We start from the raw sequence: 19136 nt of genomic DNA, 5'->3' as shown, positions 1-19136 counted from the left end.
CTGGGTTTATGTATATAATGTATTGTTGTATTGTTGTAATGTATTGTTTCTGTTGGGGTTTTTTGCATTTAAGAAACAGAAGGGGTGTCACGGCTAAAATGGCCGCTGTTTCTTTAATGCGAATAAAGCTGGGTCAGCATGACTCAGCGGCTTGCAGCAGGTTGTATATATATAGTGAGAAATGTTAGTTTGGGCTGTTGGCTGGTGTTTGGGTTGGTTGGTGCTGGTGTGTATTCAGTCGTGTTTTGCACAAAGACTTTTAATAAAACTCTGCAAGGATATTCCCGTGGACTCTTTTTGTTTCAACAAGGAGACTGAGAAGATAAAGGGAGGTCAGAACCCTTTCCTTCTTTTTTTTTTGCTTTTTACAAACACTGACACCTGCCAACCTAGCAGTTCGAAAGCACATCAAAGTGCAAGTAGATAAATAGGTACTGCTCTGGCGGGAAGGTAAACAGCGTTTCCATGCGCTGCTCTGGTTCGCCAGAAGCGGCTTAGTCATGTTGGCCACATGACCCAGAAGCTGTACGCCGGCTCCCTTGGCCAGTAAAGCGAGATGAGCGCCGCAACCCCAGAGTTGGTGATGACTGAACCTAATGGTCAGGGGTCCCTTTACCCACAGGTCTCAGCTGTTTACAATGAGCAAATCAAGCAAAATCAATTGAAATACCTCAATATTTCAAGTGGTTTCACCCAAATTCAGCTGACAATGCAACTTATACTGGCTTCTCCGGTCTATTATCCAACCCCCTGAATAGAATCCCTCACAACAGCACAAATACAACAGGTGTTGTCTCAAGAACACCTGGTGCAAGTAATCAAGGGCTTCATTAGTTGCACCAGGTGTGCTTGAGCTGGAACACATGAAATACCTGAACTGACTAGGGGTTTGCTGAGTGTCAAATTTGGCTGCATGTTAGAAATATGGCTACGTCAAGAAAATGGTCTAAGAAGGTAAGAAAAGAGATCATTGCCCTTCACAAACAAGGAGCAGGATACAAGAAGATAGTGAAGGCACTGGATGTTCCTAGAGACACTGTTGGAAGCATAGTTCACAAGTACAAAGTTAAAAGAACAGTGATTACACTACCTGAATGGGGCAGAAAAAGGAAGCTATCTGCATGTCAGGGACTGGGCAGAGGAGGAATGGTAGAGACCACCTCCCCAACCTGACCCTTCCAGAGAAGAGGAAGACAGTTTAGAATTACAGCAGGGGTTTGGGTTGAGGGAGGTCACAGCTCAGAGGCAGATGAAGGGAAAAGTTGGGAAATAATGGGAGAGGAGGAGGAAGAGGAAGCACCAGGGTGGCGACAGCTGACGGACATAGTGTCTTCAGAAAGCACTCCAGTCCCCCCGCCAAATTCCGGCAAGCCTTGAAAGTGGGAGATCAAAGACCTCAAAGACAGAGGGCACTTGTCAGCACCCGTAGAAAGGATGACAAATGAGGAAGTGGGAGAAACAGGGGTGGAGATTCACTTGGGACAATGCCATTATCCAAGAAGCCTCTCTCTGTAAATACTGTGGATGGTAAGAACATTCCTTGTCTTTGTACGTTCCAGGGCAACCAGCCAGGGGAGTTGCTGGCAGCAGCCTGACACTTGAGGCAGAAACCTGATTTCAGAGAAGACAGGCTGGGAAAACCCCTCAAGTGGCTCCAAAAGAGCTGCAGCAAGACTTGGTGGCAGCAGACACTGAGGTTTCAGTGAGCACAGTAAGGTGCATACTAAATGCAGAAGGTTTCCATGCAAGAACTCCAAGATGTACTGACCCCAAAGTACAAGAAAAGTTGGCTCTAATATGCTCAAATAAATAAGCCACAGAAGTTTGGGATTCTGTTCTGTGGAGCAATGATACAAAATTGGAATTTTTTGGTCTCATGGATCAGCACTATGTCTGCAGGAAGAAGAATGAAGCATATGCTGAAGAGAACACTTCACCTACAGTGAAGCATGGTGGTGGCCCGGTGATGCTCTGGGGCTGCTTTGCATCCTCTGGTACTAGAAACTTGCAGCATGAGGAAGGCAGGCAGGATTCATTGAAGAATCGGAAAAGCCTAGGAAGAAACATCACACCATCTGTGAGAAAGCTGAAGACTGGAGTCATTGGACCTTCCAACAGGGCAATGATCCCAAGCATACCTCAAATACCACCAAGACTTGATTGAAGTAGTTCTGGAAGGTTCTACAGTGGCCAATGATAATACAGTCGTACCTTGGAAGTCAAATGGAATACGTTCTGGAAGTCCGTTTGACTTCCAAAATGTTCGGAAACAAAAGTGAGGCTTCTGATTGGCTGCAGGAAGCTCCTGCAGCCAATTGGAAGCCCCGGAAGCCCTGTTGGACGTTTGGCTTCCAAAAATAATTTCAATTTCAACTCTGTGTGTGTAACTATATAATAATAACTACTTTCATATAATTTGTCTACCTTTAAAATCCATTTAAATTAAAGCTATCTAGCTAAAGCTGGCTGGGTGCACATTGCCAGCTTGAGACACAGCTGGGTTGTTCTTTTTCTCAGGTTGGATCATTTTTGTGGCACCAGGTTGAGACAGATGAGGTTCTGCTGGCTTCATATTTCAATGTGTGTGCTGTGTAAGTCCACCAAAGAACAAATATTGTTTGCTAACAAGAGGCTTCAAAAGCCTTGATGAACTGCACGATAGCCTTGTGTGCGTCACTCTAGAGACCCCGTGCCCCTAGTTTTGCAACAATTCCATGAATCCTTGACCTGTGCTGCTGAAGACCCTAATAAATCTGTTATGATTGGCCTGAGCAGACTAAAGAAAGAGTTATGTCCATGCAGTGCTGCTCCCTTTCACTGTACATTTTGGAGGTGTTTTATTGTGGAAGACAAATTGCATTTTCCTTATGGAAGGACAACAATTTCTATGGATAATTGTCTTAGACTTGCAACAGAGAAGAATTAAGAATGTCATCCAGTCTAGTTACATATCTATCCTAGAAAGAAGACTGCTGTTGAAATGAAATGCTTCCCCTTGGAATAATAATGAATATTGCAAATAAAATCACTTTAAACCAGCATGTTTAGGTGTAACAAGGAGATGAAATCTATTGGATGATTGGAAGCATCTCTTGGACAGTATTTATAGCTTGGAGATTACATGGTTAGTCACTCTTTAGAATGGATTCAGATTGCCATTTACCAAATGGTAGCTTACTGTGATGTGCAATTAGCCACTTGGTAGACCAGGATATCTCTATTTATTCTGCTCAGCAGTAAGGTGTGATAAAATCATTTCCTGGATCTACTCTTAGTCTTCCCATTTCGTATCTGACATTTGGAAATATCATTATTTCCAGTTGCTATATAGTTGCTATATACACTTTAAGAAGAACTAATTGTGCCCTTACAAATGCAACAGCTTGCCATTATAGCCCCAATCAAAATAAATGTAGTTATGATTAACCCAGGACCCACGGTTTTCAACTGGATTCAGTCACAACGTATTTTGTTGCATTCCTGAAGAAAATGAACTATTGATTCTCTCAAAAGAGGTCTTTTCCATTTCTGTAGATTACAGTGGAGATTTTAATTCACAGATTTCAGGATTGTGCGGCTGTTATATATTAGCCACTCAGTATACACTAATTTTATTGAAACACAAAAATGATTTGGTTTTCATTTATGTTTGTTTTGGTAATTTTTGTTCTGGTATCATTTCAACTATGCACAATCAACAAAACAACAGCTCACACTCATAAATCATTTTCAACATTATCTGACTTCTTTGGGCAGGCACAGAGTAGGTTCAGCATAAGGCATAACTAATTTAAAATATATCTAGTTTAAAAATATTAAATTCAGTTTTTGAACTTATAAGGTGGCCATATGCATCCCCTTAAAGGTTAAATATCACCTTTTTGGGAGGAGGATATTTAAACTGGGGACATGGTGCAGATTCAAAATATAAATGCACACACACTGGCACAATTTTCTGTTTTATTTGGGGACTCTGAAACTGCTTTGAAATAACAATAAAAAAAGAAAAGTAAGTGATCCCACCAAAATGGCCTCTCGGTCTTGGTCAAATTTGCCTATTTGGGAAAATTCATTTGATCAACAGTTTCCAAACAGGTCCACCCTGCTCAGGCCATTTCAGTGAGTACACACAGGAACTCAAATGCTAGAAAGGAACATATTCTTCCAGTCAGGACCAAACTGTTCATTACATTGCTCAAGAGTTTTAAATCACATGCTCAGGACTGGGCACGTTGCTTTCTTAACTGGGAGATTTTTCAGCAGGAAAATGGCACAAAAAGAAGGAGTTAATTCTTCTCTCATCATACAGCAGTCCTGGTCCAGATTAAGGTGCCCTGCAACTACTTTTTGTTAATAAGGAGACATGCCCAATCCTAAGCAAGTGTTTAAACATCCTCCTAATGTAACATAATTTGGCCCCCGTTCTAGCTGCTCAAGCACACAAAGTGAGAATCTCAGACAGACAAATAACTGGACATACCATGAGCAATGGGGCAGACTATTGGTTTGAATAGAGCTGAGCAGAACAGTTAATGGTGTGAAATGTGAGCAGGGAAGTCCTGGATCAAATGCCACCTCAGCTGTGAACACATCTGGTGTAGGCACACAGTTCTCTCTGAACCTCAGACCCACGCCACAAAAGAGGGGAAATAATACATGACCCCTCCCCTTGACAAGGTGGTTGGGGATAATAAAGTGCTCAGAAGCACTCTATAAATGCTACATATGACTGTGTGACTTCTGTGGAAAGAGCCCACATCTCATCACTCCAATTGAATGAGATTGTCCCAAGCATATTAGCACCCAACTGGTGTTGTGGGGTGGGGGTGGGATCTTTTTCTTTTGCCTTCTCAGGCTCCAGCCATCTGCTCTCTCAACTATTGCTCAATACTTAAACTGCCAGAACCATTCTGAATAGTTGTCATTCTGGCCAATATCACTCTAGGAGGCTGTGTGTTGCAATAATTCCTATTCCCACCTAATGACTGAAAAACAAACATCCTACCCCTTCACTGAGTGTGCTGCTTTGAACAGGGTGGCGGTCCTACTGTATCTCCCCATCCCAGGCAGAGTCCAAAACATTTAGAGCCTCTTCACCGGAAGCAAAGTTTAAAAGTTCAGTATGGAGGTCTGAGAGGCTGTAAATGAAGTGGGTAAGAACACTGCTGGCTCCTCATTGCGTACCCTCAAACTGGATGATCAGAAGGAAACCTTTCTGATTCCCCCTGTGATCTTTCTGAGTGCTTCATGCAGCCGTGTGTCTCTCTCCCCTGTGTAGGAAAAAGGAAGCAAAGAGAATGTGGCTGGCTCAGGAGATCTATGCAGAAGCACACATGGAGCCGACATTGTCCACACTCCCTTAAATGAACATAGCAAGTTAACATTTAACGTTAACTCAAATTCTAAGGAACTAGTCAGTCATAAATCTTTGGGATGATTTATCTTTTCCAGGCTTTGCTCGTTGTAGCCACTGTTGGCACACATAATGCAAATTCTAAATCAGTCATTTTAATTGACTCCTTATAGGAGTGGAATAAAAAGACAGAAAACAGGTTTAAAGAGAATTGAAATTGGTTTCAGAAAGGTTTTGCTTCTCATCCATTGTTCTTTTGTTACTCAGGTCAAAAAAGTTTTTGAAAAAGAATAAAAACATGTAAAGCCTGTTTACTAAAGGTACAGTATATGGAACAAATGGTCAGACTGTGAGTAGCAAATCCTTTTAAACTGCATTAAAAAATTCTGTGTGAGAAATTGAGAATGCTTCCAGACAGTCACTAATTTGGGGTGAGATCCAATCACATCCTGGCAAATGCAGGTCACACAATTAATGCTGATTCAGTGCTCTTGTGCAACAAACTTGCTCCCCCCTCCTGACCTTTTGTGATAAGGAAACTGATGAGAAAATATACTGGAAAGCATAGGAGAGCAATCAAATATTCCAAGACAGTCTCAAACCAACAATGAAGGAATTTTAAGTTTACAGAGAAAGTCCATGATGCAGCAAAGCAGATGTATTTATTTTTATCCCTATAAAAAAAATGTAAGGCACCCAAATATAAACAAAACATGTTAAATTGTCTGTGGGTACCATGCATAAGAAATAGAAACAATGCCATTTTAAAAGTGATAAAACATTAGCTTTGATAGTAGGAAAAGGAAGTGCTCTGTCATAAAATGATCTGTCACTTTAGAAGGCAATTACTAGACATACAATATTACTTATAGCTGTTTCTTCATTGATTTCCTCTCCGTTGTTGATGTAGACTATATGCGTATCTCATAGTGCATGGAGGATTTAAGTACCTCAACACCACAGACACAAGACAACATATAGGGGCTGCATAAAGGCATTCAACAAGAACTTAGGAAACAGAAGCCGCTCAGTCTTAGCTGGCTTGAGCGAACAGCCGTGGTCAAAATGTCAGTGTTACCTAAGTTCTTTTTTTCTCCTTCAAGTTTTGCCTATCCTTTCAGCTAAAGAGATGGCAAGACAAACTCAATGCATTTGTGTCAGGAGGTAACAAATCTAGGAGAAGCAACAAAACTCTCTACATAGAACAAAAGGAGGAATGGGAATGCCTAACAACATTTAAAAAGATGTTAAAATATAGCATTTCAAACATTGCAAATTTTGGATAAGATGGATTGTTTCAAGAAGTGGCAGAAAGATATTTCCAGATTTGTTTGGCAGGGCAAGAAGCCTCGAATAAAATTTAAGATATTAACTGATGCCAAAGAAAGAGGTGGATTTGCCCTGCCAGACCTTAAACTTTATTATGAATCAGCTGCTTTTTGCTGGCTGAGAGAATGGCTGCTTCTCGAAAACACGGACGTGTTGGATTTAGAAGGTTTCAATAATGCATTTGGCTGGCATGCATATTTGTGGTATGATAAGGTAAAAGCACATAAAGCGTTTAAAAATCATATTGTTAGAAAAGCATTGTTTAATGTTTGGATAAGATATAAGGATTTGTTAGAAAAGAAAACCCCAAGATGGTTGTCACCAATGGAAGCGAAGGCACAGAAAAAACTCAATATGAAGGCCAAATGGCCGAAATATTGGGAAATTCTGGAACAAGATGGAGACAGAATAAAATTGCAGAGCTTTCAAAAATTGAGAAACAAAGTGCGAGATTGGCTCCATTATTATCAAATAATGGAGGCATACAATTTGGACAAAAAAATTGGTTTCCAGGTGGAAAAATCTAAATTGGAAACAGAATTGTTAGATCCAAAAATTAAGAATTTGTCAAGAATGTATAACTTGCTGTTGAAATGGAACACTCAGGATGAAATGGTGAAATCAGCTATGATTAAATGGGCACAAGATGTTGGACATAACATATTGATGACTGACTGGGAACAGTTATGGACCACAGGTATGAAATTCACGGCATGTAATGCCCTAAGAGAAAATTTAATGAAAATGATTTATAGGTGGTACATGACACCAGTCAAGCTTGCAAAAATCTACCATTTGCCCGACAATAAATGTTGGAAATGTAATGAGACTGAAGGTACATTCTTTCACCTTTGGTGGACATGCCCAAGGATTAAGACATTCTGGGAGATGATTTATAACGAAATGAAAAAGATATTCAAATATATCTTTCTGAAGAAACCAGAGGCCTTTCTTCTGGGCATGGTCGGCCAAATGGTGCTAAAGAAGGATAGAACTTTTTTATGTATGCAACAACAGCAGCAAGAATACTTATTGCGAAGTATTGGAAGACACAAGATTTACCCACCCGGGAAGAATGGCAGATGAAGTTGATGGACTACATGGAATTGGTGGAAATGACTGGCAGAATCCGAGACCAGGGAGAAGAGTCGTGGAAGAAGACTGGAAAAAGTTTAAAGACTATTTACAGAAATACTGTAAAATTAATGAATGTTAGAAAAATGTTGGAATGGAGTTATATGGCTTTAGTAGAAATGTTATAAGGAACTAAGTATAAATAGATTAATAGAGTATTAAAGGAAAAAATAAGGTTAGAATGTGTTAAGATAATTATAGGATAGAAAACAGAGAAAGATGGAAAGGAATTGCTGAAAAAATTAACAGAAGTGGAACACAAAAAGGGAGGTGTGAGGAGGTCGTTGAAATAAGTGAATGAAATATAAGATATCAAAATTGTTTGATGTTGTTTGATGTGTTTTTTGTTCTGTTTTGTTAGTCTAATGTGTTAGTGTTTTGTAGTGTTTTTGTTTTGTATTGTTTGTTTGTTTTTGTATTGTTTAAACTGTTGGAAAAGTAATAAATATTATTTTTTTTTAAAAAAGATGTTAAAATATAGCATTCTTGCTCAGGTTGATGGGAGAAGAGATTACTAAAGTAGACCAAATATTATTTATGTATGCCACCAATGTGGCATTTTGTTAGCCCAAAGATGTAAATTACAAGAATTACCAATGGTTGAGGAGTGGCAGATGAAGATGATTGAATATGCGGAGTTGGCCAAATTGACTGTGAGGATCCAGAACCAAGGCGACCAGAAATTCCAGAGAGATAGGAGTAAATTTACTGAGCATTTAAGAGGCTATTGTAAAAAGTTGAAGACACTAGCAGGACTGACATAAATCCTGCAGCACAGTGTAATAATAATATCTGACCATAGAAGGATTTGATACGTATCAAAGGACAGAAACTGACAATAGAAAGGCGTGTACAATTTATGAGGAAGCCGGAAACCAGTTGAAGGGAGGGAGGGAAGTCACAAGCTCAGGGGAGCAAATGCATTTGATTGATTATTGTAATGTTGTTATATTTTATATTTTATTAATGAAAATAATAATAATAATATTTTTTAAAAAGACTATGCTGCTTTTCAAATTAAATCCTTGATCCCATTGCTCAGGGGGAGCCCTGGGGTTCAACTCAAGATGGTCTCTTCCACACCTTAATGGGAGCCTGCCCTTTCTTACCTTTGTCCTTGAAGGCGGTAAAGGAAAATAGACAATCCATTTACTGCTGTAGATCAGTACTTATGTGTGGAGAACATGGAGCAAAACACTGGCCCCAGACCCTGAACCACTGATCCTGGATCATTCAGCTTTCAGACACACAGATAAATATTAACAGTTCAAGGATCTGAAGGACACAGGCATTTCTACAATCCGTGACCAGAGGGACAGCAATTTCCAAAGAGGAACTGCAAGGAAAATTAAGAGGCACTCATATTACCTGGTTTCAGGTAGCCCAGGCTCATTCTTTTGCACCCTCTTTGGAGTGCAGGGGAGACAGCCTAGCATACCTGCTTTGTATGAATCCTTATGAAGCAGGATGACCTGAAGGGGGCTGTTTCCCAAATTTTAGATCACGAAGTGGGGGATGCTAGAGGCCTTCAAACTGTATGGGAATCAGACTTAGGTCACCCAGTTGAAGACCACTATCCCACTCAAACCCATCTCTGCTCGCTTACAGGAGGCCTTGCTCAAGGTCGTTCTCTGATGGCACTGGATGCCAGTTAGGGTGGCAAAAATTAATCCCTCCCTTTCCCCTTTATGTTGGAAGGGCTGTGGAAAGCTTGGCTAATTTATTCATGTTTGGTGGGACTGTCCTCATATTAAGAACTTTTGGAATAGTGTATTCTCCATTATATCTGCAATTACAGGCCAATCCCTTTTCTCTAAATCTGTCTTAGTCCTATCTTTGGACCTAGACTTAGGCTTCACCCTGCACCACAGCCAACTAGTAGAGTTCTTACTGACTGCAGCATGATTATCAATAGCTCAGCAATGGAAGAACCAGAACATAACCCCCCTGAACATATAAGAAAATAATATATGGGATATAGCAATATCTGAGTGTCTCACCAGACGCAGGAGGGCAATTAAAGGCATAACAAATAGTGACACCTTCCAAGAAATGTGGACCCCTTTCTTTAACTATGTTAATGACCAAAATCAAGACCTTCCTATACCAGCTCAATATTCTCAGTGGAGAGATATAATTGCATTTGAATTTGCATCCCCAAATTATGCATCTATAACGTTGTTAGACTTTAAGTTGCTGCACAGGACTCTATTGGTTTTGCTGCAACATGGCTACTGCTTTGGAAGAAGATACAGTGGTGCCCCGCAAGACGAATGCCTCGCAAGACAAAAAACTCGCTAGACGAAAGGTTTTTCCGTTCGCGATTTGCCTCGCAAGACGAATTTCCCCTATGGGCTTGCTTCGCAAGACGAAAACGTCTCGCGACTTTTTTTTCTTTGACTAAAAACAAAGACATGTTTTGTTTATAAAGTTAATTTATTTTCCCTTAAATTTTTGAACTGCTCTTTACAGTATGTGTGACTTTAAAGAGCAGTTAATAAACTGTTGTTGTACCAAATTTGGCTTTGTTTGGACTTTTTTTGACCATAGGAACGCATTAATTGATTTTCAATGCATTCCTATGGGATTTCGTGCTTCGCAAGACGAAAAATTCGCTAAACAACAAAAATTGCGGAACGAATTAATTTCGTCTTGCGGGGCACCACTGTATAACCAAGGAGTTCTCTCCCCTTTCAAGCAGCATAATTAACAAGGGAACTCCAAAAGGCTGGATTTTTGCCTCTACAATAAGGACACGAATGTTTTTGATTTTGCTGCTTCTTTTACCTGTGCTAAGAAAATGCACATCAATAAATGTGGATTGAAACATGTTCTCGTCTGCCTTTTATGATGCACTGATTGCTATGTATTTAGTTTATGATGCTTTGTTATGACTTTTGTTCTTGACAAATACATTCATTCAGCCAGGTAAAAGTAAACAACAGCCTTTTTTGATGCACGAAGAACTGGGGCAGAATGCAACTGCAGGTAAAGACCTTGGTGAAACTTTACTTGTGATTCCTCAAGTTTCATTGAACTAAAAACCAGTAAAACTAACAACCTACAATGATGTAATGATTGCAAAGCTAGGTAATCATTAACTGCATCAGCAATGTTTGGTCATTACATTACTAACAGCAGTGTGTCTGCCACACTGCTGCAACTGAGGTGGTGGGAGGTGGGGGTGTTCCATGCCTCCTCAGAAGACACTGAGCAAGAAGCATCAAGGCCCTGTGGATAATGTTAATAACTTGTTTGTACCATTTCCATGAACAGGCATAAGAATTCCCCTTTAAGGGTTGTTTCCACACCAGCTGTTTAGTCTGGAATTGAGAAGAGCAATTCACTCATTTATCAGAGAGACAAACTACTGCATTCCAGTGTTTTCTACATTGTCATCCTGTCCTTTTTTAAAAAAACAACACCCAAGTTGTTGCAATTTTTCTGACTTTGAATAGATTTTCAGAAGCAATCTGTTCCATGCAGGATTTACATAGCGTGCATATCCACTGTATACGAGCCCTGCTGGATCAGACCAAAGGCCTTTCTCACCCTGCATATTGCTTCCCACAATAGCCAATCAGATGCCTGCTATTGTTTCCCTGCAACTTGTATTCAGGGACACTGCTTATGATCTTGGAAACTGCATAGAGCTATTATGACTCATTATTATAAATCAGAGTTGGAATGAATCTAGTCCAACGAATGCTACTTTTCTAGAAAAAGAGGTGCTGGAATTCACCATGAACACCTTCCTTTTAAAATTGCAATGGTGCTGAGCTGAGATGCTAGAAATGAGTTCTGGCAAGTTCCTGGCTGAATAAAAGGCTTGAACCCTCTTCAATGCAGGAATATACAGGTGGCCCATATGGGAATCAGACCCACAACCTTGGCATTTTATCAACACCATGCTCTAACTAAATGCGTTAACAGATGCTATAAAGCCATGAAAGTTGTGGTAGTAAATCCCCCAGTTTACCTTGGTGCTGTATGAGGAAGTACTTCCTTTTGCCTTTCCTGAGTCTTCCACCATCCAGCGTCACAAAATTATAGAATTGTAGATTTAGAAGGGACACCAAGGGTCATCCAGTCCAACCCCCTGGATGACTCCAGGTTCCGGTAAGACATGTGGAAAAGCATTCTCTCTCTCTCTCTCTCTCTCTCTCTCTCTCTCCACTCTCCCACCCCCACATATGTATAATTGTATACACCTCTATCATGTGTCCCCATCCCTCTCTACGCATCACTTTCCTTAACGAAAATCATCAAGCATTGCAACCCTTCCTTGTAGACTACTTGCTCCAGTTCCCTGATCATTACTGCATCATTTCCACATCTACAAAATCATTTTTCAGGTGTGATAGCCAGAATTGTACACAGTATTTGAAGAGCGATCATAGAATCATAGTGATGGTAGATTTTGTAGGGTCCACATTTAAAGCAAACTAACACAACACTTCCAGGTCAAATACATGGATGAAAAGAGTGTTACGCTTGCATTTCTACACTTCTTCAAAGTTTGCAATAAAACTATTGATTAAAAAATTGAGGTATGGGGGAATTTACCCTCGAAATAGCAGCGAAGATTTCCACTCCCTGCCCCTTCTGTTTAAGAGAGAGCATGCATGGGCTTCTCTTCGCAAACAGACCTTTCCCCCATTTGAGCAGACGATGAGCAGGAAAATGCATTGTGATTGAAGAAGAGCTTCCAGAACACACTTTGCAGCCGCTGTGTAGATACAAGAACAGGAACTACAGCTATTGCTAAACTGGCAAAACTAGGCTGCTCCCTGTCTGTTGTTTTCTAATAAATTTTCCTTTTAAAAAGAAAATATCCTTTTGCCTGCTTCCTGACACAGTCTTTGCACTGAGGGAAATTGCATGACATTTGTGAAGAGTAAGATTGTGGTAGACAACACAAGAGATACAAGAAACCTCTGCCTAGAATTGTCTCCCACAGCTTGTCACAAAGCAAGCAGAATGGAGCTTCCCCAATATCTGAGGCACTGATAAAGCTGCAGTTGTAGCCTCCACCCCCATCCCATTTCCAAATGAGGCACTGGGAAGGAGACAGACCCCACAACATGTTCCCCTTCTCATGTTATACTCACAAGGAGAGAGTAGGCGTGAAGCTCAGTTGGACCTGATCCTCTTCCCGATGGGTTTCCAAGAGGATTGGGCATCTGAAAGCAACTCCTCTCTGCTCCTGTTCCAATTTCTATGAGTGACTATGCGCCAAAGGTGCACATTTGCGGAAATACTCATAATATGAAATGTAATACCAGCAGTACATAGGCCTTTTTATTCAGAGCAAGTTCTTGAGACCAGGCAGCATAAACCTGTTTTGTTTCTTTCAGCATCTAGAATCAAATGTTGAATTAACACTGAATTTAACTCAGGAAGTATATGTGCATGTGTTTGCCGTCTGTGGTTGTTACAGCTTCTTTCCTTTGCTGGGTTTTTACTTGGGGGGGGGGAGTTGTGGTATGACTTGATAGATGTTTTTAAAATTGTGATGGATTCCCCTGGGGATGGATTCCCCTGGGGAAAAATGCATTCCTTTACACCAGTAGTGAGGAGGCTTTGGCCTATGTGCTGCACATAAATTTTGGTCTAATTTCATGCAATCTGTCAGACTAGCCCACTCTTGCTCTGGACCACTCCTCTGTGAATTGCTTCCTTTTCTACAAATGCATCTTGCGTTTGTGTTGAGTATGTGTGTGTAAGCGAGAGGGAGGAAGACAGTGGGGAGGAGACTGGGATGCTAGAAAGAAAGAGAGAGAGAGAGAGAGAGAGAGAGAGAGAGAGAGAGATACAGAGTGGCACAGGAAGGGTGAGAAAGGTTACCTTTACTGGAAGACTCAAGATTTGCCCACCCTGGAAGAATGGCAGATGCAACTGATAGACTATATGGAATTGGCAGAAATAACTGGCAGAATCCGAGACTGGGGAGAAGAGACAGTGGAAGAGGACTGGAAAAAAATTAAAGATTATTTGCAAAAGTATTGTAAATTGTATGAATGTTAAAATGATGCAGGATAGAAAATAATCTGGCATTAGTAATGTAGTAGAAAGAAAAATGAAAATAATTTGAACTATAAGAACAAGGATGAAATTTGATTAATATTATGCCAAACTTAAATATCTGAATATATGATACAAAGTTTAAAACTGGAGACATAATATTTGAAAGGTACAAAAATAAGATTTGAGAGAAGGTGAAGCACTGCTGAATATAACTTTATAAATGGGAACACAGGAAAGGGAGATGTGAGGAAGTCTAAAAAGAAGGTTATGGAAATTTGGTTTGTGAAACTTAACTATGGTGTATTTCTTATGTCTTGTGTGTATTTTTTTCTTCTTCTTTACTTTTGGTGATGGTGTTGTATGTGTTTGGTGTTATACTGTTTAAAACCTTTAATAAATATATTATAAAAAAAGAGAAAGGTTACCTTTAAGTGACTGTGTTACTCTACACAAAGGAGGATCAGAAGGCATAACATGATCTACTGAAAGATCTCCAAGTGATTTATAGTAGATGGGCAATGGTTTTTAACTTCCAATTGTGTAATAGCAGCAGCTGCAACAAAAAGGCTTTCCTCCCTAAATCAGACTGATTGTTAATATGCTATAGGGATACTTAAAAGCACTACCACAGGTGCTCACTCCACCACTGCCTTGCTTTTTAATCAGATTGTTTACTATTCCAGAATTTTATTCAGAAATTTTCTTTAAAGAGATGGCAAAGTACTGTAATTTGACCTGAAGGTGCTGCTGTGCAATGCCAGGTCAATGACTGGTAAGACCACTGCCATCCACGACCTGATTGTGGATGGAGGACTTGACCTGGCATGTGTAACAGAGACTTGGTTGGATGAAACGGATGGGCCTGTTCTTGCTGCCGCTTGTCCACCAGATTTCTCTTACGCACAGCAACCCAGGTCACATGGGCAGGGAGGGGGTTTACAGTGATTTTTAGGAAGTCATTAGTTTGCATCAGGCATCCTATTGGGAAGCCCCCGTTTTCTGAGTGCATGTTCTGGAAGTTGGGCAATAGGGGCAGTACAGGATTCCTTTTGGTGTACCGGCCTCCCCGCTGCACCAAGGATTCCCTGCCCGAGCTGCTTCAGGTGTGGCGGATGTTCTTCTGGAGACACCTAGTTTGGTTGTCCTAGGGGATTTTAACATCCATGCCGACACAACTTACAAGGGACTGCTTGGAACTTCGTGGAAAGCATGGCCTCCATGGGGCTGTCCCTGAATAAGTTTGGCCCGACACATAGCCGCGGACATGCCTTGGACCTGGTGTTCACCTCTACTGACATGGGTGATCTGACATTAAGTAAAAGTGAAACAAAAGAAGTGCCATGGTTGGATCACTTCCTGGTGCAACTGGACTTCTACGCAACCCTTCCCCTCTGCAGGGAGGTGGGACTGATTCGGATGGTCTGCACCCTCCACTTAATGGTTCCAGAGAGTGGTAGGGGCAGTTCCTCCACTGCGAGAAGCCAAGTTACAGGGAACCAGGCAGAGGGCCTTCTCAGTAGTGGCGCCCGCCCTGTGGAACGCCCTCCCACCAGATGTCAAAGAGAAAAACAACTACCAGACTTTTAGAAGACATCTGAAGGCAGCCCTGTTTAGGGAAGCTTTTCATGTTTGACAGACTATTGTATTTTAATATTTTGTTGGAAGCCACCCAGAGTGGCTGGGGAAGCCCAGCCAGATGGTCCGGGTATAAATAATAAATTATTATTATTATTGGGACGTGGGTGGCGCTGTGGGTAAAAGCCTCAGCGCCTAGGGCTTGCCGATCGAAAGGTCGACGGTTCGAATCCCCGTGGTGGGGTGCGCTCTCGTTGCTCGGTCCCAGCGCCTGCCAACCTAGCAGTTCGAAAGCACCCCCCCCGGGTGCAAGTAGATAAATAGGGACCGCTTTATAGTGGGAAGGTAAATGGCATTCCGTGTGCTGCGCTGGCTCGCCAGATGCAGCTTTGTCACGCTGGCCACGTGACCCGGAAGTGTCTCCGGACAGCGCTGGCCCCCGGCCTCTTAAGTGAGATGGGCGCACAACCCTAGAGTCTGTCAAGACTGGCCCGTACGGGCAGGGGTACCTTTACCTTTATTACTATTATTATAAAACCAGTGAAGGTGGTGAAGGTCCTGCGTGAGTGTCTGGAGGCAGTTGGAGGATGGATGGCGGCTAACAGATTGAGGTTGAAGCCTGACAAGACAGAAGGACTGTTTTGGGGGGACAGGGGGCGGGCAGGTGTGGAGGACTCCCTGGTCCTGAATGGGGTAACTGTGCCCCTGAAGGACCAGGTGCGCAGCCTGGGAGTCATTTTGGACTCACAGTTGTCCATGGAAGCGCAGGTCAATTCTGTGTCCAGGGCAGCTGTCTACCAGCTCCATCTGGTACGCAAGCTGAGACCCTATCTGCCCACGGACTGTCTCGCCAAAGTGGTGCATGCTCTAGATATCTCCCTCTTGGACTACTGCGCTCTACGTGGGGCTACCTTTGAAGGTGACCTGGAAACTACAATTAACCCAGAATGCAGCATCTAGACTGGTGACTGGGAGCGGCCGCCGAGACCAGGTAACACCGATCTCGGAAAACCTACATTGGCTCCCAGTACGTTTCTGAGCACAATTCAAAGTGTTGGTGCTGACCCTGAAAGCCCTAAATGGCCTCGGTCCAGTAGACCTGAAGGAGCGTCTCCACCCTCATCGTTCAGCCCGGACACTGAGATACAGCGCCGAGGGCCTTCTGGCGGTTCCTTCGTTGCAAGAAGTGAGGTTACAGGGAACCAGGCAGAGGGCCTTCTCGGTAGTGGCGCCCTCCCTGTGGAACACCCTCCCTTCAGATGTGAAGGAAATAAGCAGCTATCCTATCTTTAAAAGACATCTGAAGGCAGCCCTGTTTAGGGAAGTTTTAAATGTTTGATGTTTTATTGTGTTTTCAATGTTTTGTTGGAAGCCGCCCAGAGTGGCTGGGGAGGCTTGGCCAGATAAGTAAGTAAGTAATATTATGAATTATTCTTATAACTGCCCTGTGATCTTTGGATGGTGGTACATAAATTTAATAATGATGATAATAAAAGTATAAATTCTGCTTTCCAGGATGACCATGCCCAGAATGTTCAGGGAGGGAGGGGACAGGATGGTTAGGCCAAACTCACTTAGGGTGGCCTGAAAAGAAGCGGGCCGAAATGCGCCAAGTAGGATGGCCGGACTGGCCTGCCTTGGAGGCGCCCCCTCGTCTCCCCGCTCTATGACTGGGGACCCCTCGCTGCCTCCGGCGCTCCCGGCGCGGCTTCCTCCTCTCCCCCATCTCCGGGGCTCCGAAAGTTGCAGCTGCAGGTCGGCGAGGCGGGGCAGCAGTCGCAGCAGCCGCCGCCGAAGATAAGGAGGACCACAGGCGGCGGCGGCGGCGGCGGCGGCGGGGGAAGTGCGCGTGCGCGACGCTCAGCCCAGCTCAGCCCGCCCGACTGGAATTTCTCGCCCTTCCCACCGGCGCCTGGCTGCGCTGGGCAGGTACGAAGCTCCACCTGAAGGCAGCGCGGAGCGAACCTCCCCGGCCGCCGCCAGCCGCGCTTCGTGGTCTCTCCCGCGAGTCTCCCCAGCCGCCTCCCTCCTTCCCCTGCTTGGCCGGAATCCTCAGAGGGAGACGCGGCGTCGACGGAGCAGGGGAGAAGTTTGGCCGGCGAGTTCCGCGCCGAGAAGGCAGGCAGGCAGCCCGGCAGGCGCGTCTTCCTCGACGCCGCGCGCAAAGCGCCTCCCGCGCACCTGGAGCGGGGCCGGCTGCCGGGAGAAGCGCCCCGTCGGGCGGCCCAAGAGCCTCTTCTCGCTCCTCCTTCCCTCGGCCGCCCGAGAGCAGCGAGCGCGGCAGGCGGCGCCCCCCTGGCATGGTCCTGGGCGGCGCCGGAGAGGCAGCCCGGCGCGCGAGGCTTCGCTGAGGAGCCACCGGCGGGAGATGGGGCTCTGCGGGACTCGCTCGGCTTCGCTCGCCGGCGGCGGAGGAAACTTCGGGGCCAGGCGCGCGGCCGCCGCCGCCGTCCTCCTGGTGGGGCTGCTGGCCGGCAGCTTGTGCGGCGCCGCCGCCGACGAGAAGAAAGGTGAGCGCGGAGCGGGCGAGGCTGGCGGGGAAGGGTCGGAGTCCGGAGGGGCCGTGGCTTAGTCCGGAGGGCGCTTTGCACATGCTCCTTGGCGGTCAGCGCCCCGGATTTTGCCCGCCCTCTGAGTTCGTATTTATCTTCCCGCACTGCTGGCCCCGACTTGGATAATGCCACGGTTGGGTTGTGGAATTGGGTTCTGGGGTTGGCCCTGGCCTCCCTACTCCAGACTGGCTCTTTGCATCAGATGCCTCCCAGGTTGTCATAGAACATTTGCCATAATTGTTTGATAGTAGTAATAATATTTGCTAATAGTAATCCTTTTGTGGGGAGCTGAGACTGGGGTGGCGATCAGTTGTTAGGTCTTGGAGGGAAAGCTCAATAGAGGTGAAAACTAGAGGTGGTACAAGCGCCACAATTTCTTCCCGGCTTCCTGGGTAACTTGCTGGCGACTTCAGACTTTTCTTAAATAACAGGACAGAGGCAACAGGAACAAGTTAGGCACACATTCCCACTATACCCAGTGACCTCTTTGGAATGACCTTCTAAGAACGAGAGCCAACTTTGTCTGCCATTGAGGTGACATCCACCCCAATACAGAACTTGTCCCAGAATATTTCCTAGTTATTTTTCTTATTTTGTTTATATTCTAAAGTGCTGCCTAGCTTCTGAAAGGTTATGTCGTAATAAAGTTATTTGCTTTTAAGGTACCACATGATTCTCTGGGGTTTTACAGGAAGAGACTTGGCCAAGACGAACAAATTGATAGTGGAGAGAAGTCTGTTGTTTATGTGTGGACTTTGTCAGTTTCACAAGGACCCAAATACCCTGCGAAGTGGTTCCTGCCCAGAGTTCATTATCCTTTTCCTGTAACGTGGGGAAAACCACCAGTGATTCATAGGAATGCCCAAGCCTAGCAACTAGCATTCCAGCCAGACTTGAGGTTTGCAAGTTCAGTGTGTTTGTATGCTTGGTTCCCTGTCCCAACCTTTTAAAATGACCTCTTTACTATCTGGAATAGTTAAGGAATAGTAGAAGGAATAGTTGAGACCAGTGCCTTTTCAACTCTGCTTTTCCTAAAAAGAAAAAGGGTTAGACGTTATTAATGTAAGTAAGTGGTTCCCAATCTATGATTGAAAGCCTTGTCAACCTCATAGAAACTTGCCTGGAGTTTCATCCACTCTCCCCGTCTCCCTTCACTTGGCTTAAGT

The 19136-nt window shown here is 43.7% G+C and overlaps 1 protein-coding gene and 1 long non-coding RNA gene across 3 annotated transcripts in view; one reads left to right on the top strand and one right to left on the bottom strand.

The window, feature by feature from the left end:
* Positions 1-463: 463 nt before the first annotated feature.
* Positions 464-17115, bottom strand: LOC310690205. Its single transcript, XR_014517976.1, has 3 exons — positions 16993-17115; positions 5006-5270; positions 464-2053 (listed from the first exon to the last, which is right to left on the bottom strand). It is a non-coding gene; the product is annotated as an uncharacterized lncRNA (long non-coding RNA).
* Positions 17000-19136, top strand: part of EGFR (epidermal growth factor receptor) — a 149143-nt gene continuing 147006 nt past the window's right edge. For both annotated transcript variants that reach the window (XM_083468766.1, XM_083468765.1), the window contains exon 1: positions 17000-17928. In XM_083468766.1, the coding sequence (XP_083324892.1) occupies positions 17787-17928 (142 nt within the window). In that variant the 5' untranslated portion in view covers positions 17000-17786. The remainder of the gene's footprint in view (positions 17929-19136) is intronic.

The sequence above is a fragment of the Podarcis liolepis genome (assembly GCF_965112155.1).
Source record: "Podarcis liolepis genome assembly, chromosome: 12".
Lineage (NCBI taxonomy): Eukaryota > Metazoa > Chordata > Lepidosauria > Squamata > Lacertidae > Podarcis > Podarcis liolepis.
The sequence above is the reverse complement of the archived record's forward strand: the minus strand, read 5'-3'. Positions and strand labels throughout refer to the sequence as shown.